The sequence below is a fragment of the Leptopilina heterotoma genome, unplaced genomic scaffold, assembly GCF_015476425.1.
Source record: "Leptopilina heterotoma isolate Lh14 unplaced genomic scaffold, ASM1547642v1 Lhet_44, whole genome shotgun sequence".
Taxonomy (NCBI): Eukaryota; Metazoa; Arthropoda; class Insecta; order Hymenoptera; family Figitidae; genus Leptopilina; species Leptopilina heterotoma.
The window spans coordinates 312,036-337,418 of NW_025111084.1; the positions used below are offsets into that span (position 1 = coordinate 312,036).

The 25,383-nt window shown below is 24.2% G+C and overlaps 2 protein-coding genes across 8 annotated transcripts in view; both read left to right on the forward strand.

The window, feature by feature from the left end:
• Positions 1-35: 35 nt before the first annotated feature.
• On the forward strand, positions 36-1,252 carry LOC122506873 (M-phase phosphoprotein 6). Its single transcript, XM_043619268.1, has 3 exons — positions 36-483; positions 575-675; positions 762-1,252. Exons 1-3 carry the CDS (start codon positions 433-435, stop codon positions 1,069-1,071), a joined length of 462 nt encoding a protein of 153 aa, XP_043475203.1. The 5' UTR covers positions 36-432; the 3' UTR covers positions 1,072-1,252.
• A 164-nt stretch (positions 1,253-1,416) lies between these two features.
• LOC122506838 (broad-complex core protein isoforms 1/2/3/4/5-like) overlaps positions 1,417-25,383 on the forward strand; it is a 35,752-nt gene continuing 11,785 nt past the window's right edge. For 4 of the 7 annotated variants that reach the window (XR_006302043.1, XM_043619199.1, XM_043619197.1 and 1 more), the window contains exons 1-5: positions 1,417-2,114; positions 5,337-5,528; positions 6,952-7,149; positions 7,474-7,939; positions 8,787-8,846. Coding sequence is in view for 6 of the 7 variants with exons in the window: in XM_043619199.1 (XP_043475134.1) it covers positions 5,343-5,528; positions 6,952-7,149; positions 7,474-7,939; positions 8,787-8,846 (910 nt within the window). In the remaining variant the exon portion in view is untranslated. Of the gene's footprint in view, positions 2,115-5,336; positions 5,529-6,951; positions 7,150-7,473; positions 7,940-8,786; positions 8,847-14,406; positions 14,867-18,739; positions 20,295-21,528; positions 22,573-25,383 lie in introns of those variants that run through there. The other 3 variants (XM_043619196.1, XM_043619194.1, XM_043619198.1) reach the window with 3 other exon arrangements.

The window sequence follows — 25,383 nt, forward strand, 5'->3', positions numbered from 1 at the left end:
ACAAGATAAAAAAAATTTGAGAGAATTTGTACCTAACCTCAAAATTTTCGGTTTTCTGTTCTCACATGGGACGATCAAAGAGTCGAGTTCGTCGAGTTTTACCGCAGTTTTACCTTTGACTGATTACAATTTTCTGTTATCTATTTTAAATCAATCGATATAAGTTTAATTTATACTAAAAGTCATTTAGTGATAATACCTATTAAATAATAAAAGTTGTCTTATATTTGAGAACTTTTGAGAGTTGAGAATTGTTTGGTAAAACCTAACCTCACTTTCAAAGAGTCCTTGGTGCCCTTGGTGAATATTGCTTTGAAAATATTATAATGGAATTCTTTAATTGAAAAGAAAAGTGTATAGAAAAACGTTAAAGAATAATTAAATTTCGAAAACAAAATTCAAAGTGGAAAAGTGAACATAACCTAAGTAGCAATGGCTAATGACAACAAAGCACGTTTGTCAAAATCTATTTTGGATATGAAGGTAAGAAATTCTTTCTTTATTATAATTTTCACACTCTTGGAAGTTATTTCATTAATAACTACTACATTTAATTTATTTGTCTGCTTTTTAGTTTATGAAAAGAAGTAAAGAAAAAGTGGAGAAAGAACAATTTCAAGAGGAAGGCGAAGAATACTTTGACAATCAATTAACATCCTACATGAGAAAACAGACGTAAAAAAATTATTTATTTCGAAAAATATACTTTTTCTATTCACAATTAACAAATTAACTAATTTTCCGCTTTTTTCTTTTTACAGTGGACAATTTATTTTGGAGCCAAGTTATTTAGTCTGTGAACAATTAATTGACGGTCGAGTAAGTTTTCAGGGAATGAATCCTGAAATTGAGAAAATAATGGAGAACGAAGCACAAGGAAAAACCCAACCGCAAAAACAAAAAGAAGAGGATGCCGATGTTTCAGATTCTGAAATGGCCGACAGATTTCGTAAATTAAAGAAAATTAAATCCGATAATTCACGTGTCAAATCAGTGCACAAAAAATGGTTAAAAAAAGAAGAGCAACCACCTGTTCAGGAAAAAAGAAAATTTCTAAAACCTGAAGATTAATTTTCTATTCAATTAATTTTTTAAGATTTATATTAAATTGTAATTATGTAAATTACTCTTTATTTCAATTTTCGCCTGTCGATTTATTTTCATATATTTTGTAAATAAGGTAAAAATATCTTTAATGTTATATTCTACTGTAATACGCATTTTTTTTATTAAAAAAATCATTTTTCTAAAATTAGTATTAATTTTTTAAATTAATCCAAGAATAATAAAATTAAAAATTTCCCGCCAGTTTGAATCAAGTGCTGCTGAAGGTCACGTGACAGAATCCGACGAATCAGAAGCCTCGAGGTATGGTATCAACGCTGAGAAATTATCGACCAATCGCGTCATAGTCTATTCCCGACATTTAAACGCACACGATTTCCAAAGAATGTCCGGTCAAATTTACCCTAAACTCCTTATTTATTAAAATAGAAATCCATCCCTAAGTTCCTGGTGTTCAGTTTTATTGAAAATAGATCAATTACTTTCGGTATTATTCTAAAAAAACGGTTTTTTCTCTCGTCTTTTTTTTATTTGATTTCCCCTTCCACCAGCACACAGTGTTCACTTGTGTTTGTAAAGTGGCTTCCTTCACGCATCTTGTGGTGCGTTTTCCCCGAAAAAGAAAATGGCTCCCAGCTGTCATTTAGTGCTTAAGTGGAACTTATAAAAAGCCAGTTTTTATGAAATAAACGCACATTACTTGATTCAAGTAACTCAGTGCAATTAAGTAACATGACAGTGATTGTAAAAAACAACTTTCTCGGAAGAAATAATTGAATTTCAAATACAAAAGAGTGTGCCATGATTAAATGAATTCAATTCTATGTTTACAATTATTCTTCATGTAATGTGTAAAAAGTGCTTTTCAAGACGTGTAAAGTATTTTTTGTTAAATTTGCATTTTTCAACAAATACGTAAATTCGTCTTGATCAATAATAGTTGTATTCGACGACGTGAGGCACCCCTCTTTTTCTCTCCTAGTCCTTCCCCTCTTTTATATATCATCAACGCAAGTCAGTCTTCTGGTGAAAATTTCTCCAAATATAAAGTAAGTCCCGAAAAATTTATTTTTTATTATAAAAAACATATTCGTAATAATTGTGGTATTGGAATTTTTTATCGTCATATGAATTTATTGTTTTTTTAATTTTATATATGATATTTTATGGAATCTTATCTCAATTTATCACCTTCTACACCATTGATAGAGAAAAGACTTGCGCGAAAAAGGCCCAAATTAGTTTGATACAATGCGTCGTAGAAAAATTAAGTTTCTTTTTTTTAAGAAAATAAGGGAGTTTGTGAAAAAGTATTTATTTTTATTGTGAGAGGGGGGGGGGGGGATTATTTTTATATTGAAAATAACGATCTGTGTCGTTCAACTGAGATATATAGAATTTTATGATGTTTGGTTGAACTGTGCGGGGGTGAGAATTTGTTTTCCTCCCTTGTATAACTCCACCATTGTAGCCGACATTTAATTTAGATTAACTTGATTTCATAAAGTAATGTAATTTTCACCCTTCTTCGTATTTATTGCAATTTATACAAATTTAAACTTTTTAGGGCACGAAACAGTGAAAGTATTTAAAAATACGGACTTTAAGGGCCAAAAATGAAAAATTAGTGACAAAAATATAAGTCCGAGTCAAATAGGAGAAAATTTTACTTCAAACTATAAAATAAATTTTACATAACTATAAAACATGAAGATTTCAAGAACTCCGAGTCTTCGACTCGGAGTGATCGATTTCTTCATGTTTTATAATAAATTAAAGATGACCGAGTGATAAAATTATTATCAATTTTATTATTTTCTGGAATATTCGAAAAAGTTCTTTTGACAATTTTCAAATCCATTTGTTTACAATATTCAATTTTACGAAACTTCAATTATTGGTAAATTCTTCAATTAAATATATATTAGAAAATAAAAACTTGAAATAATATTAAAAAAATTAAATTAAACTTTTTAGAAAAAAAAAATTAAATTCAAAATTAAATTATTTCTAAAAGTTCACGCTATATTGCTTTTAATATTCAATTATAATATAAAATTTTAACTGAAATACATTTTTAAATAAATTTTTATAAGATAATTCTATTAAGCTTCAATTATTTATGTACAAAAATTAATAATTTATTGAATAGTTGAATTTTTTCTTCAATTGAATTCGTTAGAAGAATTTTAATAAAATTTTTACGAATAATTGTATTTTCGAGAAATGAATTAAAAATTATATTAAGAAAAACTGAAATTTAAAGAAAAATTTTAAAAATCATTGAATTTCTTTTGAAAAAATTTTTTATTTATGAAAATAATTGAATCTATATGATGAATTTTATTATTTAAAAAAATAATTGAATTCTTGACAAAAGTTTTAAAAAAATTTGTAAAAATAATTAAATTATTGCTGAGAAGAGTTTTCTTATTTATGAAAATAATTGAATTCTTGTGTAGAATTTTATTTAAAATTTTAAAAACAATTGAATTCATTAGAAAAATTTTTTATTTATAAAAATAATTTAATTTTCTCAAAGAATTGTATTAAAATTTTTGAAAATAATTAAATTTATGCAAAGAATTTTTTGTTTTTACGAAGATATTTAAATTCCTGAGAAGAATTTTATTGAAACTTTAAAAATAATTGAAATTCTGCAATGATTTTTATTATTTATGAAAATAATTGAATTCCTGAAAGAAATTTTATTATTTACAAAAGTAATTGAATCCCTGTGAAAATTTTATTATTTTATGAAGATAATTAAACGTTTGCGAAGAATTTTATTACTTTTGAAAATAATTGAATTTCTCCAATCATTTTTTATTTCTCGAAAATTCTCCAAATTATATCGTACAATTTACGAACTTTTCGTCTTTTCTCAATCAAATTACGAACTTTACGGACATTTTTTCATTATTTACCTATTTATTTATACATTTTATCCCCCAACTCTGATAATTTCTAAAACATACGATTTATTTAAAAAGAAAAAAATAAAAGTTTAACTGAAACATTTACTAAATTTTACCATTGAAATTAAATTTAGTTATTGTACGTCTTTGATTTTTAATGTGTTAATAATGTGTCTTTTCTTTAAAATTGTGAAATATAGTTATCGATTAAATCGATAATGAGAAAGAAACTTATCATTGAAAATAGTGTATAGTGGACATTAATCTGAAAAGATAGGCTCTGTGAAATAGAAGCAGGCTTGGAATAAGAAAAAGAGAACCTGGGGTCCTGGGCCCCCACTGTCAGAGAAGCCATAATTACTGGAAGGGGATCTCTGCTTTGGTAAAGGGGACTTTCGTACACAGTTGTAACCCCCCAGTGAACTGTTCATAATTATCAGAAAAAAAGTAGCGTGTAGTCCCCCTCTCGATTCAAACTGAATTTCTGTATTTTCATAGACGAAATATTTTCCAGTTACAAAATTTGTTACAATTTCCGAATGGAGAATAAATTTTTAAACTAAAACGAATCTTTTAGTAAGTTTAATTTGATAATTAATAATTTTTTAGTAAATTATTTTCTTATACTAAATTATTCAATTATTATTCTAAATTATTTTAACAAAATTTTTGTTATTTTTATAAACATTTTTTTGAGACACTATGAAATTTATTGTTTTATTTTACTTTTGTAAAATATTTATTTATTTGTGAAAAATTAATTTTTCTTCTACATGTTTAGTGATAATTTGTTAATTTATTAATAATTAAATAATTTGTTGATTATTTAGTAGTGGAAGCAGGAAAAGTGCTGCGAGTGTTTAGAAACATTTAATTTATAGATTAACTAACTTTTTGGGTATATTGAGAATTTAATATACAGTTTAATACATCTTCCCTTTAAATGAGTTTAGACCGTTTAGACCTATTAATAGATACAAGAAAATAGTATTAAAAAAAAGGAGTTGTAACTTCCTCTCTATAAGAAGGAACTTTCCTCCCTATTTGAGGGGAAATTGTCAGGATGTGAAATTTCAAGCTTAGGAATTTTTTTTTACAAACATTAATTGAACGTAATTTAAAGAAATCGAGACAAAAAAATTATAAAAAATTTTTAAAAAATCGAGACACAGAAAGAACAAAGAAAATAAAAATAAAAGATAGTAAATACTAATAATAATAAAAATAAAAAATAATAATAGAAATAAAAAGTAATAATAAATAATAAAAATAAAAAATTGAATTGTGTAAAATATATTTTAGCAATTAGGATGACTGTAAATTCTCTATAATGAGACGATTTTATTTTTTTAGACAGTCATGGGTTCCAGTCAGCAATTTTCCTTGAGGTGGAACAACTACTTGAAGCACATTACTTGTGCTTTCGACACTTTGAGAACCGACGAAGACCTCGTCGATGTAACACTCAGCTGTGAAGGAAAGAGAATCAGAGCCCACAAAATGCTTCTTTCCGCTTGCAGTACATATTTTAGGGACTTATTTAAGGTATTTTTGAATTTTAATTTGAAAAAAATCAACTTTAATTAATAAAATTTGAAAAGAATAAAATTTAAGTAGTAAAATTTGAAAACAATAAAATTTATTAATTTTAAATAAAATTTAATTAATAAAATTTGAAAAAATATATTTTAGTTGATTATTAATTATTGTGAAGAATTAAATAAAATCAGCGTTGACACAGGTCAGGGAAAAGTAAGGGACTTTTATTAATAGTACAGAAAAAAGTTAAATTTTTAGAATTCATAAGAAAATTCTGAATTATGTTGTCTTTTTTGTTTGCCTGATAAATTATGAAATTACTATACGAATTCTAATACAAAACCTTTAATTTTTTCTATTTCTGACAATAATTTCTTTTTAAATAACTTCATTCTTGTCTTGAAGAACAATTATAAAACTTAAAAATTATTTAATGAATAATTTTACTTAAATATTTCGAAACTAATTGAATTTTAAAAGAGTTGCGTTAACAATTTTCATAAATAAATGAATTCCAAAAGGTTTTAATTTGAAATTTTCTAAAATTACAATTTTGAATTAATTTAATATTAGAAAAATTAGTAAAAAAAATTTTTTTGATAAAATTCTACTCAAACATTTAATTATTTTAATAAATAATGAAATTTTTCGCGTTACTTCAATTATTTAAATAATTTCAATAAAATTCTTCTCAAAAATTTCATTATCTTCATAAAAGCAAAAAATTCAATTATTTTCATAAATAAAAAAATTTTTCAAGGGTATACAATCATTTTTAAAAATTTTATTAAAATTCTTCTAACGAATTCAATTGAAGAAAAAATTCAATTATTCAATAAATTATTAACTTTTGTATTTAAATAATTGAATTTTAGTAGAATTATTTTATAAAAATTGATTTAAAAATGGATTTTAATTAAAATTTTAGATTATAATTGAATATTGAAAATTCTGAAAGAAATTTTTTAAAAATTATTTTTAATGCAAATTTCTCGAAAAATGTAATTATTCTTAAAAATTTAATTAAAATTTGTCGAAACAATTGAATTATTTAAAAATTTGTTGATAAAATTCTTTATAGGAGTTGAATTTTAAGAAACATTTAATTATTCAATAAATTATTTATTTTTCTATTTAAATAATTGAATTCTCATAGAATATTCTAATAAAATTTGATTTAAAAATGAATTTCAGTTAAAGTTTTTTTTTTAGTATCTAATCATTTTTAGAGTGAATTAGAATATTCTTTAGTGTCAGGGGAAAAGTCAAAATTTTGTCTGGAAATCAGTAAAAAAAAACAAAATTTAATTTTTGGGGCAATCCTGAAAATTGCTTCTTTGGAAAACAAAAAAATAGTTAAATTAGTTATTAGTTAGTAAATTGAAAAAGAGGATTAGTTTAATCAAAGGGAAATGATTATTTTCAACAGGAAAATCCATGTCAACACCCAGTCGTTATATTCCGAAATGTTAAGTTTGATGACCTAGCGGCATTAGTTGACTTCATGTACCAAGGTGAGGTCAATGTGGTTCAGGAACAGTTGGCCAGTTTTTTGACGACAGCTGAACTTTTGGCAGTTCAAGGTCTTACAGATGGCAGCGGGAAAGATAACGACAGTTTAGTCGAGGTCTGTTTAATACTTTTATTTCAATTCCTAAGGCCTCGGATTTTATTTACATTTTGTTTACTATTTTCAAAAAAATGCGAGTTTTTTCGATTTTAATAAAATTTGACTAACTCTATCGATTTTTCTATTTATTTAACAAAAAGAATTCCGCTCTTTCGGTATAAAATGCTTATTTTGGTTTTGAAATTGTGGAAAATAACTAAATTTTCTCATTCCGAAAGTAATTGTTTAAAAGATTAAAATACTATAAAATAAAATGTTATATTTTGAAAAAAAATTGATTTTAAACGACAAGAATAAATGAAAATTGTAAAAATTTCACAGGACGACATAGAAATTCCCAACGAGCCAGAAGTACAACTACAAAATGCTTCGGGTAGGATAACGACAAATAACAAAGGAAGCAAATCGCCAACGTCACCAGTGGAACTCCAATCGGAGCCACCGCCAACGAAGAAGAGAAAATGTCGTGAAAATTCAAATGCAAATGCTGAGAAAGGAGGATCGAATGCGAAGAATTCGGAGAAGGCCGACAGTCAAAAAGGTGGCTCGGAACCTGTCGAAATAATACCCCTCATGCCAAATCTTAAACTCGAGATGCCAGAATATTTAGAGCAGGATGGCAGTAGTTGTAGTTACGACGATCAGAGTGCCGGTGATTCGAATAAATTGGGTATCGATGATAATCCATCCGATAATCCAGATCACGATCAGAAGCCGGACATTAGTCAAACATTTTATTCAAATCAGTCCACGTCTGACAGTCTCGACGGCAAACAGGCGGATTTAGGTAAATTTTTATTCTATCCATCATTTATTATAAAATTGTTTCTGCTTTATTATTCTATGCATTTTCTTTCTCCAATTTGAAAAAAATCCAATTTTATAATTATTTTATAAAATTATAATTATTTCCATTTTATTATTCTATGAATTTTCTTTCTCCAATTCGGAAAAAATCCAATTTTGTAAATTTTAGAATTCTTGGCAAAATTTTAATTATTTGCAAAAACTTTTCTCAATTCAATGATTTTTAATATCTACTACTTTAATAAAAATTCCTAAAAGAATTCAATTAGTTGACAAAAATTTTAATAAAATTCTACGCAAACATTTCAATTATTTTCATAAATAAATACAAATTTCACAAGGAATTCAATTATTTACAAATTATTTTCATATATTATTCAATTATTTTCATAAATAATAACATTTTTATAGGGATTCAATTATTTTTATAAATAATAACATTTCTTGGCAGAATTTCAATTATTTTTAATACAATTTTCATCAAATTTCTCGAAAAATGCAATTATTCTTAAAAATTTTATTAAAATTTGTCAAGAGAATTCAATTATTTAAAAATTTGTTGATAAAATTCTTTATGAAATTTCAATTTTATGAAACATTTAATTGTTTAATAAAATATTTATTTTTATAGAAATTCGGAAAGAAATTAGTTTTTTGAAAAATTGAAATTAAAATTTTTTTTGAAGGTAAACGAATTTTCGAAAATAATTTAAAAAATTGAAACAGTTAAAAGTTTTGTCAAATTTCATTGAAAATGATATTTAAAAGAATGTAATTTTATTGCTTTTAAAAATTGTTTTTAATAATAATAATAATTCTTCTTGCAGGACATTTGCTTTCAAAGCCAAGCACGTCAGGAGAGAGATTAGCACAAGAATCAGCACAAGGTGAGTGATTTTTAATCAATTTTTCATGCCTTTTCGATAGTTTGCTGTCGCTGCCACGTCTCCTTTAAATGATTTTTTTATTATTAAAAAAAAATGTAGAAATTGTCATTTTTAATTGGGGTAAATTATTTTAAACTTATTTTAGGATATTTCATTAAGAAATAGAAATTAAATAAAAAAAATAATCCGTTTTGCTTTTGCTGAGAAAAATGATTGAATCGTTATTCTCGGAAAAGAAAATAGTAAAAAATTGGAGACTGGCACTTTAGCGAACAACTGAGTTTTTACCCATGAAATGCAAAGAATGAAAATGAATATTTAAAGTAATAGTTTATTCATTAACTGTCGTTTTAACTCGAGATTTTATTTCTTCGATTTTTCTTCATTCAGACAAATTTGATTCAGACTTTCATTATTTTATTTCAATTCTCTAATTTGCTATTATTTTCTATTATTTAAATAATATATATTTTATAAATTTAAATAAAAAAATAAGTTCAGTTTTAAATAAATTATTTCGAAAATAAATTCAGTTTTAAAAATTATTTATGCATTTTTTTTAAGCTTTGTAACTTTTCTGAGATTTAGTAAAACAAAAATAAATTTAGAAAGAATTTTTAAAATTATATTTTATTTTATATTTTTTGAACCTTTTTCTTCATTTCAATCATTTTAGTCATTTTAGTCATTTTTAATAATTTTTAATCATTTTATTAATTTTTATTAATTTTTAATCATTTTTAATAAAATAGAAGAAACAATTTTCATTCTGAAAATAGAGAAACCGTAACAAATTAAAAATGTACAGGATCTAAAAATATTTTAATATAAATTTTTGTTACAAACTTTTTTTTTCATGAATTATAAACTTGCTAATTTTATTCATAGTAAGAAAATAGTAATTTTATATGAAAATTTCTTATTACTGCAATTTTTCATTTCGATGGGTTAGACTTTTTTCCAAGAATTATTATTTAAATAAATATACACAATGGCTCGGTAGCACTTTCGGCTTTGCATTTATCCTACGCTGATTCAAGCGAATTCGTTTTTTTGAAAGAAAAAAAAATGTGGGTCAAGATAGAATAATATATTTTTTTTGGGAAAAATTATACAAAAGTAACTAAAATCACAAAAAATTAGCAACAAAAGCTTGTAGCTTCGGGAAGCGTTTTATTATTGCTTTTCGTTTGTTAATAGTATTGCCCAACTGTGAACCTGATGGCGACAATTTTTCAATGAAATCTTTCGACTAGTGTCACATTTTCGTAAAAGCGAATTAAATTTTTTTCTTTAAATTCAATTTTTAGAACAAACTATCTTCTTTTATTTATTTCTTTTCATTTATTTCCCTTTATTTATTTATTGTATCTTCTTGATTTTATTTTTTGTTTTTTTTTATTTCTCTTTATTTATTTTACTTTATTTATTTCTATTTACTTATTTAATTAATATTCAATGAAATTTCTTGTTTCTTTATTTATTTTACTCGACATTATTTTTTTTCAATCAAGTCTATCTATAGACATTGAATTTTGTTTCAATAAATAAAAATAGTATTTATTCACCAATCAATAAACAATTTTCTTAAAGAAGTTTCATATCAAGGACAAAAATAATTTTCATATTTCTACATCGAGATTCAAATCAGGTTCACAAAAAAAACTGTAAATTAACGCAAAAAAAAAACGAATAATAATAATTGATCTGTGTATATAAATCTGGTGGTTATATTTACATTATACAATATTAAGGCATAAACTTTCTTTTTTCTTGCAAGTGATTCTACTTTCATGAAATATATATATTTACTATCCATATAATATATATATTTACAAATCTATCTGCGTGTTAATATTTAGGGTGATGAGTGCATGAGTTGTGAATTGTCAAAAAAAAAAAAAATTTTCTATTATATAAATATTGTGTGTTTGGGACAAAATTTGGGTTTTAGGTTGTAGTTTTTTTTTTTGTACATATATAAAAACTTAGAAAGCATTGTCAAGTGCTGTATTGTGCCCACAATCATTTCCAATAATAATAATAATTAGATTGAGGGTATAAATTAATTTTTTTTTTCATTAAAATACTAACCGTAATAATTCAAAAAAAAAAAAAAAAAAACACGATAAGCTCAGAGAAAAAAGCTATCGAAAAGGCTCGTGTAACCCAAAGACTCCCCCACAAAAAGCAATAATTAAAAAAAAAGAGAAACAAAAAAAAGTAAGCTCAAAACATACTTTCAGTATCCAGAGTCTTTTTTCAAGCACAATTAATCTGGCGAATGAAAATGTAATAACAAAATAGTAAAATATTAAAGTAATTGAAAAATATAAAATCATAAGGTATTAAAATAATAATAAAAAAAGGATTATACAATATTAAAATAATAAAAAAGGAATTATCAAAAATATTAAAATAATAAAAAAATAATCATAAATTATTCAAATAGAAAAATTATCATGAAATATTAAAATAGAAAAATAATCATGAAGTATTAAAATGATAAAAAAAAATAATACTAATAATTGTTTAATAAGTGCTAATTGAGTACTAATCAATAAAAACTAATTCTTCTTATACAATTAAATTTTAATTAGTCCAGATTTTAATTAATTAATTACATAGTTAATTCATTAATTGATTACTTAAATAGTTAATCAATTAGCTACTTAGTTAATTGATTAGTTATTTAGTTGATTAGGTAATTAGTTACTCACTTAATTAGTTACTTAATTGATTAGTTAATTAATTACTTATATAATTGATTAGTTAATTAGTAACTGAATTAATTAATTGGTTATTTAATTAGTTACTGGATTAATTAATGATAATTATTACTTACTTAATTGATTATTTAATTAGATACTGGATTAATTAATTAATTACTTACTTGATTATTTAATTAGTTACTAGATTAATTAATGAATTAATTTCTTACTTACTTAATTGATTATTTAATTAGTTACTGGATTAATTAATTAATTAGTTATTTAATTGATTAGTTAATTAATTATTTAATTGATTAGTTAATTAGTTACTTAATTAATTATTTAATTAGTTACTTGATTAATTAATTAATTAGTTACTAAATTAATTAATTAATTAATGAGTTACTAAATTAATTAATTAATTAATGAGTTACTAAATTAATTAATTAATTAATGAGTTACTAAATTCATTGATCAGTTACTTAATTAGTTAATTAATTAATTAGTTACTTGATTAATTAATTAATTATTTAATTTATTAGTTAATTAATTACTCAATTGATTATTTAATTAGTTTCTGGATTAATTAATGAATTAGTTTTTTAATTAATTAATTAATTTTTGGCACTTTTTTTTACAAATTACACTGTAAATTGGACTATTGATCAAAATCGACAAACTGCATGTGATAATGAAATTCAAAAAAGATTAATTTGCTGTGAATAAGGCTCTTGGCGAAATAACTTCGAAAAATCTAAATTAATTATAAAAAAAGTAAAAAAAGTATTATTAATGAATATAAAAATGCGGTAGTGGTGGTGGTGATGGTGACAGTGGCATGTAAACAAACCTTAGGCATTCTTTCCAATTTCATTCACTCTATATGGTAGAATTTTTGTATATATTATAATTAGATATGATAATTAATAAACTTGTAGGTAAGTAATTCATTAACCTAAAGGGTGCTATGGCAGCATGAACCATTTTTCAGTAGCTACTTCAATAATTTTCTTATTGTTTTTTTCTTTTCTTTTGTTTTCTTTTTTTCTTCAAAAACTTTTTCAAAAACAACAACAACAAAAAAAAGCTTAATTCTCTACTATTATGATGTGCCCTTGTGATTAAAAACAATTAAAAATATAATAATAAAATTTAAAAAAACAGAAAAAAAGGAAAAAAAATTTAACTGACAAAATTTGACTATATATTCGAACTAAAACTGTGAACCGATTTATTTAAAAAAAACCATTGCTAAGAACAAAAGCAGCGTGAAATGGTTGGATTTTTTTTTACATTAGTGTTAAATTTATTTATTTTATGACTTTAAATTTAATTCACAATCAATGGAAAATGAGAAGTGCATTCGGATTTCAAAAAGAATTTCAAATTTTTTGTCCTCGTTTATTATGGGAGTTATGTACATAAATTTTTTGTGAATAATTTAATGAATGTATGTGTATGTGTGAGGACTTAAGTCGAATTTTTGTTTTTCTGACGAGGATATTTTTTTTCCTCGAAAGAAATTTTTTTTCATTTGCTGTTTTTGTTCTTATTCATTTTTTGCTCTTCGGTAAAATTAATTTTGTGTCTAAATTAATTTTTTCAAATTATTCTTTTAATTCATTTGTAAAATGCTTTTTTAAATTTCTTTTAAAAATTATTTTTTAATTCCTTTTGAAAATTAATTTTTTGAAATTATTTTTTTCAAATTATTTTTTTAATTCATTTGTAAAATCCTTTTTTTAAATTTCTTTTAAAAATTAATTTTTTAATTCCTTTTGAAAATTAATTTTTTTTTCATTGATTTGATTCGAAATATCGAAAAAGGAATTTTGTAAATTTTTCTAGTCTGAGAAAATTGTCTGTAACAAAACTTTTTTTGTTTAATTATTTAATTAGAATTATTAATAATTATTGGATTATTCTAATTAATAATTATCGGATTATTCCAATTAATAATTTATGAATTATCGATAAATATGATTTTTTGTGGGTACTTTCTGGTTAATGATGCACAAGCGTTTGGATCGAATTTATTATATTTTCACTTTAATACGAAGTTTAATATTAAAAATAGAAAAAAAATTAGAAAAATTCTAGGAAAAATTGTCTAATTTATGACTTAATTATTCAATTAATATTTATTGAAACTTAATTATTTAATTTCTCGAAGACGAAAAGTAAATTCTATTAATTTTTGTCAAGTACTTAATAAATAATAATGCCACAAGCGATTTATAAGCGTCGTTCTCAAATATACGAATAATCGAATACTGTCGAAGAATTAATACCGAATTTTAAAAAAATAATAGAAAGAAAAATATTTCCATTAAATATAATTCCTATATTTTTTTAGTGAAATTTCTTTCTCTAGTGAAAATTTAATTTTAATTAATTTTCAACTGGAGTAAATTTTTTCTAGTGGAAATTTACTCCAGTTAAAATCAAATTTTCACTATAAAGAATTTTAATTGAAATAAAAATTCGGAAATAAAATATTTAATACAAATTTGGAAAATAATAATTGAAAATAGAAATAGATGAAAAATAGAAAAATAAGAAAATTGAAAAAAAGATGTTATTTTTTTAGAAAACTTTATTTTTAAGCGATAATAATATTATTCTCTTCATTTCTTCTACAAAAAAAAGCACTGGCACCTGGCAATGCTAAAAAAATATTGTGGGTATTGTTCGCTGATATTCTAGACTCGCTTTCTCGGCTGTGGGTTGGTGCTGGGACTGGATAATTAGAAAAAAAAACACGCACACACGTTACTAATGAAATGGTTGCTGCATGTACACATATTTTAAGAAAACCACTAACCGAAGATTTGGCCAATTTTCTCCAGGAGGGATTACGTACGTATCTGGTCAACCCCACAGTCTCAGCAAAGCAAATGGCCATGGGAAAGTATGTGTACACTGCAAGCGTCGTGGAGTTCTTACATCACGTGGAAAACTCAGGCAGACTCGTTTCAAATGTTGGCCCTGCAATGCCTGTTTGTGTCGATGGCCATGTTTCGCTGAATTTCATGAAATGCGAGCCATTCCTCATATTCCTCCTCCATAGCACCAACCTGCTGATTAGTTTTTTATTGACACGAGAATTTTTTTTTTTTTGTCATCGTGAACTAATACCCACAACGACAACGACGAGGAAAAAAAAATTCTAATCCAGTAGCCAAAATCTACAAAAAAAAAATTTTTTTTTACTGTACTATCTTCTCAAATAAGATGCATCATTTTTTTTGTAGCGGTTTGTTAATTCGAATCAGTGATAATTTTGAATATTTATCAATTTTTTTCCACGTTTTCAATATTGAAAATTTTCAATTTCTTTTTTTTTTTATCAATTTTACGAAACAATTTATTTGTAAATATTGAAAATTTTCAATTATTTTCTAGTTCAATAATTTGATATAATTTATTTTCAAATATTCAATTATTTTCTAGATCCACTTATTTAAAAAAATTAATTAACAAATATTTTAATTATTTTCCAATATTCAGAATGTTTTCAATTATTTTCTAGTTCAATTTATGATATACAATTTAATTGCAAATATTCAGTATTTGAAATTATTTTCAATTCATTGCTAGTTCAATTTTTTGATTCAATGTAATTTTGCAAATATTTTCAATTATTTTCTGATTCAATTTTTTTTTGGTTAAATTTTTCGAAACAATTTCATTGTAAATATTCAAAATTTTCTAGTAATTGAAATTATTTTCAATTCATTGCTAGTTCAATTTTTAAATTCAGTGTAATTTTGCAAATATTTAATATTTTCAATTATTTTCTGATTCAATTTTTTTTTTGGTTCAATTTTTCGAAACAATTTATTTGTAAATATTCGAAATTTTCAATTATTTTCTAGTTTAATTTTTAATATACAATTTAATTACAAATATTCAGTTTTTGAAATTATTTTCAATTCATTGCTAGTTCAATTTTTGGATTCAATGTAATTTTGCAAATATTTAATATTTTCAATTATTTTCTGATTCAATTTTTTTTTGTTTCAATTTTTCAAAACAATTTATTTGTAAATATTCAAAATTTTCAATTATTTTCTAGTTCAATTTTTTAGAACAATTTTTGATACATTTTAATTATTGCAAATATTCGATAATTGAAATTATTTACAATTTCAATTTTTTGATACAATTTAATCGCAAATATTTAATATATTTTTATTCAAATATTTTCAGTAATTATCTAGTTGAACTTTTTGAAAAATTTAATTGCTAATATTTGATTATTTCCCAATAATTAGAATATTTTCAATTATTTTCTAGATAAATTTTTAATACAATTTTATTGCAAATATTCAATATTTGAAATTATTTGCTAGTTTAACTTTTTGATATAATTTAATCCCAAACATTCAATATTTTTAATTATTTCTAATTCAATAATTTTTTGAAAAATTAACATCAAAATATTTAATATTTTCAATTATTTTCTAGTTCACTTTTTGCTAGATCTTTTTTTTTGAAAAAATTAATTGCAAATTTTTAATATTTTTTAATATTCAGAATATTTTCCATTCAGTTTTTTGAAAAATTTCATTAAAATATTTAATATTTTAAATTATTTTCTAAATCAATTTTTTGAAAAATTTAGTTGAAAATATTCAATATTTTCAATTATTTTCTAGAACAATAATTTTTTATACAATTTAATTGCAAATATTCAGTATTTGAAATTATTTTCAATTCATTGCTAGTTAAATTTTTGGAAACAATGTAATTGCAAATATTTAAGATTTTAATTTTTTCTAATTCAGTTTTTTGAAAAATTTCATTAAAAATTTCATTTTTAATTTTTCTCATTACTTTCTAATTCAATTTATTGAAATCAATTTTTTGAAAAATGTAATTCAAAATATTCAATATTTTCAATTTTCAATTATTCTTAAAATCATTTTTTTAAAAAATTTAATTGCCAAAAATTATTATTCAATATTTTTATTTAATTTACATTTACAGTTTAATTTTTCTTTAGATCAAATTTTCTTAAACAATTTAATGGCAAATATTCTTGAAAATCCAAATTTTTCACAAAAAATAATTTTAATTGACAATAAAAAAAAAATTTAATTGTTCAAAATTCATTTCACTGATTCAAGTTTCAAACTCAAAATTCATGATGTATCTTGCCATGTATTATACTCTGTATTTTTAATTATATAATTATTATTGTTATTATTAATTATTATTATTATTAATTATTATATTATTGTTTTCAATTAAAGATAGAATCAATGTAAATTATGTTTTCGCGTAAATAATAGCAAAAGACTTTTTCATTCACTTTCAATCTAATAATTGTTGATTTAATCTTAATGTTTAATTTTTTTTAACGCGAATTTTTTTAAATTTATTTGAATTAATTTAAAGTTTAATTTTCTATATTAATAACTCAACTCTCTAAATTAGAATCTAAAAAAAAAGAAAAACTATTTTTTAATAGTTTTTAATAGCGAAAAGGATAGAGACAGAAGGTGAAAATTATCAAACCGTGTTTTATTTGTTCTTTAATTAAAAGAAAATTAATTATTAATAATTAAAAAATATAAGAAATATAAATATATAAAAAATCATTATTATAATTATTTTTATTATTTGTATTATTACTGTAATTATTATTGTTATTATTATTACTATTTTTATTACTATTATCAATACCAATTTCTGCTGTTGGTATTTTCCTTAAAAATTGCATAATAAATATAAATTAGATGAATTTGAATGAAAAGTCTTTTCCTTGAATTTTAGAAATTAATTTTAGTCAGAGATTTAGAATTTTTTATTTGTATAAGACACGAATTTGTATCGAAGGAAATCGTGTGTTTGTCGATGACTGAGAGAACAATTTTTCTCCATTATTGTAGAAATAATATTTAGCTTACTAAAATCGTGTGAATTTTAGGAGTCGAAAAAAGGAAAACAAAAGAATTTTGACGACAGACAGACAAAAAAAAAAAAAAAAAAAATTGTCGATCGTTTAATTTTTTTTTCTTACGATAAAAATGCTCAAGTTTTGTATTTTAGAAAACGTGCAATTCTAGATTCTATTTTAAATATTATAAGCGCTATGAATTTTGATAATTTTTTTTTTCATTTCTGGTATAAAAAAATAACTGTACTGTAAATGAACAATTGACTAAATTAGAATTTATTTTACTTATACGATTTTGTATTATTCCGCATAGACTGAAAAATTCAATCAAGGGCTTAAAAAAATAATTGTCTGATTTCATGTTTCCATTAATTAATGAACGATTTTTTTCTTTTGTATTCAATTTTTTTTTCGATGACAGAGGAGAAAAGAGAAAGAGATAGAAAATAAAGTAAAAGCAATGTTTCATAATACTCAATGTCAACGATTTAGAATGGCATTTAAGAATTACAGAATATATTTTTAGTGTCAATTGATAAAAACTAATCGTACCTGATATCAGACTTTTATAGAATCAGTTTTAAGAATTAATTTTATGTTGTAGAAAAAAAAAGTTAGAAGTAATTTCTAAATATAGATCAGGATTTATTATTGTACGAAAGATATTCTTGTGTTTAAGCGTTATTGCATCAAAATTAATTCGTAGAAATGTAAAAATAGGACGTGAATCTGTATGAGGCGTGAGGTTGTTAGAAAGAGACAGAGTGTACGTAACGTCCCCTCTTCATTCTCTTTGCGCGTGCGCAAGAACGAGTGTTTCTGAGAAAACGCCTCAGCGCGCATGCGTCACGAACGTTTTCTAAGAACCCTGCTCAGCGCGCATGCGTCACGAACGTTTTCTAAGAACTCTCCTCATCGCGCATGCGTCAAGAAACAAAGACAAAAGAGGGGACGTTAAGTTTCGACCTGATGCTCTTTCAAAACTCTCGCTTCCTCCATAATTTTATTTTTACATTCTCATTAAATGAGAAGCTGAGAAAAATGAAATTATTTTTTTTTTCTAGTTTCAGTTACTGGGAATAACGCTTATAAGCTTTAATGAGTCTGCTGTGTCCTCTTTCGTGTCGTCAGGCTTTAATATTCTTCATTAGCTTCTGCTTTTTTCGTCAATCAATATATAATATTTTTAAAAGACAAAACAATTTTTTTTTACTCCATAGAAATTTTTTTTTCAAATTTGGTCGAAATTTTTGAAAAATCCTTGTCTTTATTTATAGAGCAAGCAGTAGATGAAAGCTGTAGCACTGATGCAAATATTGACTTTGGCTTATCTAATGACGACGATTTTGGACAAACGTCCAATGCAGAATTACTGTTTCGATGTCGAATTTGTTGGAAGGGTTTTAAACATCCAATGTCATTAACTCTGCACAAAAATTTACATAACGGTCAAACAGTATGTCCAATTTGTCAACGAGTCTTTAGTCGTAGTTACGATATGAAAATTCATTTGCAACGAATTCACAAATATACAATAAGTGTCAATGCGAAATTTAATTTTCGAAAGTAAATAGTGACGAAAGAGGATTCACATATTTGACTCAGGGAAAGATTTTTTCTTGAATTGAAGACGCTAATTTTATTTCACGTTAAGAAAATAATATTTTCTAAAATCAGAAATAAAAAAAGGTTATTAAATCTTTTCGAATAAACTAATTAAAGTAGTGAATTTTTGAATGTTATTTTAGCAAAAAAGTATTTAAAAAAAATCAGAATTAGAGAAATTAATTCAAGAACACTTCTTTTCCCAAGTGTTTCGTTTCTAAAGGAACAATTGTAGGGAAAAAAGTTTCGTGCCATAATATTTTATATCACATAAAATTAATGGAGAAATCTAGCTGGAATTTATATTTTTAGACCCAATAATGTCGAAAATAATTTTTTACACAATTCAAATGAAAATTGTTATATTTTTAATAACTGTGACATAATCCGAAGAAAAGAAAAAGAAGCACAAAATTTTAGATTCTGTTTAAAATAATTATCTATTCGTAATAATAATAATAATAATAATAATCGTAATTCTATAATTATTTATAATCGAAAATAATTATAGAACTACGAATATTAACGAACATTTTGAGGTTCATTATAGAGAGACGCTATTCTCCACCTGAGAACGCCAAGGTCACCGTTAGATGTCAGTTCGGTTCTTTCTTGGAATTTTTCCCTCTGGTGGCGACCTTGGCGTTCTCAGGTGGAGAAATTGAACCAGAATTTTATCCTCAACAACATTTTTTACAAACAAATATTTTTGTTAGAAATAATTTAAATTCTTCGGACTGCGTCATTTTTAAAAATTTTTTATTACCGTTACTAGAATTTATTTCTAAATGAAGAAATAAATTGTAATACAATTTTTTTTTGGACCAATGAGTTCCTTTTTGAAACACGATATATTTGTAGAATGGAATAGAAGTATTATTTAAATTGTAAGACGCTAAAAATTGTTAATAATTGTCATAGTCCTCGTTTTAGTTTTTTTTATAGAATTAAACGAACTTCTTAAGGAAATTGTGATACTGAAATTATGTACGTGCATTCCTTGAAAAATTAACAATTATTCGAAAGATATGTCCCTATTGCGTTTAAAAAATTGGCATCATAAAAATTAAATTGTGAAATTAGTGCCACTGCCATTGCAAAATTTTTTTTTGTGCACTTGAAATTGTTTTCCAAATTCTTGTATTCAAGACTTGATTTTATTTTTTAATTAATTTTAATGCGATTTTATTTTCCTCGAGCGATATTTTAATAATGCGATTTTTTTTTTTAATTAAAGAAGTAAGAACTGTTTAATAAAAAAATTATTTTTCTATAATATTAAGTACTAGTTTTAAATTTTGTAAAATAGTAAAAGAAAGGTTAGTAAATTATTTTGTAACATATTTCTATTATAGACTTGTATTATTTTTTTATTATAATTTTTTTATAACAAATATATTCGATTATATTGTTCTAACAGGAACGATATAACGCATGTGCATCGTATAATCAGGTTTTTTGTTTCTAAATAAATTATATATTCTTGTAAAAAAAATTTAATGAAGAAATAAGTTTTGGTATGTTAAAAATATTTTTATCAGTGTGATTTGCAGAATGACTGAGGGAGGATTATATTAATATTTAAAAGAAAACACTGTTCGCAAGCTTTTTAATTTTTAATCAAGAAAGCAAACAATGTCTCTCTGGTTTAGAGGGTATTTTTTTCTTTGTTTTTTTTTGGCTTGTTGGGGATACACTTACATATGGTTATCAGCTTTCTTTTGTTATAGATAATCGTTTGCACATACTTTAATTGTATTCATGGGGATTTAAAAATAGGAGGCGAGTCTGTAGGAAGCGTGAGGTTGTTAGAAAGAGACAGAGTGTACGTAACGTCCCCTCTTCTTTCTCTTTGCGCGTGCGCGAGTGTTTCTGAGAAAAAAACGCCTCAGCGCGCATGCGTCACAAACGGTTTCTAAGAAATCGCCTCAGCGCGCATGCGTTGCAAACTTTTTCTAAGAACACTGCTCAGCGCGCATGCGTCCAAACAGAGACTAAAGAGGGGACGTTAGGGGACTCTTTTCACCGACCTGATGCTCTTAGAAAACTCTCGCTTCCTCTATTTCTATAACTCTATGATTATATCCCTCTTTAATGATCACTTTCTTTAAAATCTCTTCATTAAAAAAAAAAAAAAATAGTGATTTAAAGTTTGTGATTCATTAGTTTCTATAAACATCAGAATACTATTTTTCCGATCAACTTGCATTGAAGAAAGAACATATGTATTTTATTTCACTACAAAAATGATTCAATTCCAAGTGCATAAGTGACCCTTTTACTTTATCTACATAACCCCTAAAGTCCCAACTGATCAGTTATTTTTAGAAAACTGAACAGTTGCTTTTTGTAGAAAAAAAAAATTTCTCGGTTATGAATTTATAATAAAAAAAAAAAATTGGTTAAATACCAAATACAACTGAATTTGGAAATGGGAAAACACTTTGGATTGTGTGCGCAGACTCACAGTGCGTACAACCCGTTGGGAATCAGCTCGTCGTGAGACCATTGCAAACAACCTACGAGATTAGAAGACGATCACGTCCTCGGCATGATGAAAATGGAAGGTGGATCTGTGATACTTGTGGGAAAACCTATAGTCGTGGTGATTCACTCGCTCATCATCGCAGTATACATAGAGGTGACACTGTCTGTCCAATTTGCCATGCAGTCTTCACTCGCAAGTACACAATGCGATGTCATATGGTTAATGTTCATGGCATCAAGTAATCACGAGGATAGAACAACTTCAGTGCCATTTTTTTGTTTTTATTTTTTTAGAGAAACTATCAGTAAGCAATTCTGATAGCAGACTTCTAAATACTTATTTTTATCTTGGATTTAGTTTTTTTTTAATATTTTGCAGAACATTTTTCTTTTGTTGAAGTAATCCGACCTGTCGTGAAGAAAGGAGTCAAAAAAATTTAGGTTATCTTGCCTTTTTACTAAGTTACCTTAGCCTGGAATCGATAAGGGACCTGGTGGCATTTGGACCAATTAAAAAATCCTATTAGTAAGAAAAGAACGAAGATATGTCTTTCCTTTTCTTACTAATGGGATTTTTTAGTTGGTCCACATGCCACCAGGACCCTTACCGACTGTAGGTAAATAATCAAAGTCAAAACGTAGCAAACATAACCTATAAAATTTTGACAAATCTTCGGTCCCTTTCTTCACAACGCGTCTCATATTTTATTATACATTTTTTGTGCGATCGATACCGTTTTCAATTTTAAATGCCATAATTTCTTGCCGATTTTTTTTTTAATAGCTTAAATCCGAGATAATAATAATTTTTTAACACATAAATATAGCCCTTTTTAATTGTATTCAATTCATTAATTCAGGTGAGAAAAAATGAAGAAGCAAATTAAAACGCTTTGAAATCATTGCATTTAATGTTTTATATATAAATCGTATATATAAATATTTGTTTTTTATTTCGATAAAGAAGTTTAAATAAAGCCCTTATTATAATTGTTGATTGTAAGAAAAAAAAATGTTTTCTATAAAATTAGAAAAGTTGAACTTTTTATATAAAATATTTCGCTCAAATTGCAAATAAGAGAAAATTATTATTATTGAAAAAGGAAAATACGAACATTATCTGGTGAAAAATCGGAAATATTTTACGATGTATATTTTCTATTTCACCATAAAACTCGGAACTCACTGTTAAAAATGCTTTATTTTATTTTTTTTTTATTTTTCATGTTAACTGTTTTAATTTTTATTTTCATTTTCATCTTTACTTTTCTACTGACAGATTTTTGCACTTTCAATTTATTTTATGAAGAAATCAATTATAAAATTACGAATATGTTGAAATTTAATGTGAAGATATTACTCTCCACCTGAGAACGCCAAGGTCACCGCTAGATGGCAGTTAAGTTTCTTCTTGGAATTTTCACTGCCATCTGGTGGTGACCTTGGCGTTCTCAAGTGGAGCAATTAAACCATTTTATCTCTCGCAAACTTTATTGGAAAAAAATACAAAAAATTATTTTTAATTAAAAATTAATTAGAAATTAATATATTATCTAAAAATAAAAATAAAATCGAAATTAAAATTAAAATTGAAAATAAAAATATTTAAAAACTGAAAATAGAAATAAAAATAAAATTCGATAAATATCTACTGGTGAGGACTGAGTATTAAAAATAATTTTCATTTTTAACTTCTTGTCAAATTTATATTTATGTAAAATATTTTAAAAAAGGGACTTTTTATACTCTTATTATTGCATTTTTATTCTTTTTTACACATTAACGTTTCTTGAAAAAAAAATTTTTATTGTATAAAGTGTAATTTGTATTTGTATTTGAAATAGAAATATTGAAATAACAAAATTATCAATTGTTGATAAATTTGTTGAAAAAAGAAAGTAAAACTCGCTATTTTTCATCAAAAAAAAAAGAAAGAAATTGAAAATAAGGGTGTACTTTGTGGACAAGCACAAAAACTTCGTTTCCAAAATTCCAAATTTTTACGAAAATAACCTATACTTTTGTGATATTGAAATAATATTTAGATGATTGCAAACTACTGCGCTGATTTTTGTTAATAGTTTTTAACAATGAAAGGCAGTTATTAATCTAGTCATAATAGATTTTATCAAAAATGGTAATAATTTTATTTTTTTTTTATATAAACCATAATCGATGAGAATCTCTATTCTCTCAGTTGTAATTATAATACATGTTAAAATTAAGGTCGTTGTATAACTTTCCTCATAGAACAGTAAGCTTTTTGCATTTTTGAGTTAATTTATATTTTTTTCATCTTCATTGCTTGATTTTATTCTTGTTCAATAGAAATATTATAGTGTTAAATAATTTAAAAAATAAGTTTACAGCAGATAAAGTCGTCTTAAATTCAATTCGGAAGTTTTTCGATTTATAATGTAGAGGCGTGAGGCCGATAGAAAAAGTCAGAACCTAACGGTCCCCTCTTTTGTCTCTGTTTCTTGACGCATGCGCTGAGGAGTTTTCTTAGAAACAGCGCATGCGCGCATGAACTGTTTCTAGGAAAACTTTTTAGCGCGCATGCGTCAAGAAACAGAGACAATGGAGGGGACGTTACAAACTGACATATTCTCTAAATTAATTTTTAACAATTGACAAACTATGTTGATTTTGCAAACAGAAATTTTACATTTTTCGGAATATTATTTGTAGTAAAAATATTGAATTTAGTTTTATAACTGAATCGATATTTAAATGATTCAGTGAATCGTTTTTTATATTATTATAGTCCGAAAATTTAGAAATGATCTCTTCGAAGATACGATGTAAATTAAAAATTGAAAAAAAAATTCATTACTGTAATAATTACTGCACTGTATCATACGTAATAAATTTTAAGAATCTAAAAGAACTACGAAAATCCTTTGTTAGTAGGAGTAAAATTAAAAATTAAAATACATTTATGGAGAAATATCGACGAATTTATTCCATATACCAATTCCAGTTTTTTTATTTCCTTTAAGGAGTTTTTTGTTATACAAAAATATTTTGTTTAATATACAACAAAAACTCGATTATTACTATCAACAGAAGTTGGTCTTTGATTTTTGAAAATTATTTTTCATTTAAAAAATTATGTTTTGATTAATAAATTACATTTGGAAAATGTAATTAATTATTTAAACAATGGGAAGTATTTTTGGTTGTAAAGATTTTTTTTAAAAGTTTTCTTTATTTTGTACGATTGTTTAAGTGAATGGATGTGTTTGTGTGTTTTAAAGAGTTCGAAAATTTAATTATTAATTATGTTATATCAACGCTTTGAAAATAATAAAAAGAAAACAAAATTCGTTGAAAAAAATGCCAAGGTATGTCACTGTCACAAACGGATTCCTACCAATTATGATGGAGAACTTTCTTTATTGGGAAAGAAATATTAAAATTTAGTTGAATTTCCGAAAAAAAAGAAGAATTTAATATTGTACGCATGAATTTTTTTCAAATGTTCAGTTTTTTATTTGCAGCACCAGTTCAGAAATAATTATTCTAATTATGTTTGAGCAGATTTTTTTAGGATATTTTCGATGATTGTAAAATGTTTTGAGTTTGTTTTAGCGATATTTTTATGTATAAATCGTTTTTTTTTATTTTACTGTAATTTTTTTTTATTTGATGTTATTATATTTACTTTTTGTATTGTATTTTTTATTATATTTTACTTTTTCTATTGTATTATTTATTATATTTTACTTTTTCTATTGTAATTTTTTATTACATTTTAATTTTTCTATTGTATTATTTATTATATTTTACTTTTTCTATTGTATTTTTTATTACATTTTACTTTTTC

Excerpts from the sequence above, each read along its gene's own strand:
- LOC122506873 (XM_043619268.1), top strand. The coding sequence starts at position 433 with ATGGCTAATGACAACAAAGCACGTTTGTCAAAATCTATTTTGGATATG. Across the intron at positions 484-574 it reads AATCTATTTTGGATATGAAG|TTTATGAAAAGAAGTAAAGA; the intron begins GTAAGAAATTCT and ends TCTGCTTTTTAG. Across the intron at positions 676-761 it reads TCCTACATGAGAAAACAGAC|TGGACAATTTATTTTGGAGC; the intron begins GTAAAAAAATTA and ends TTCTTTTTACAG.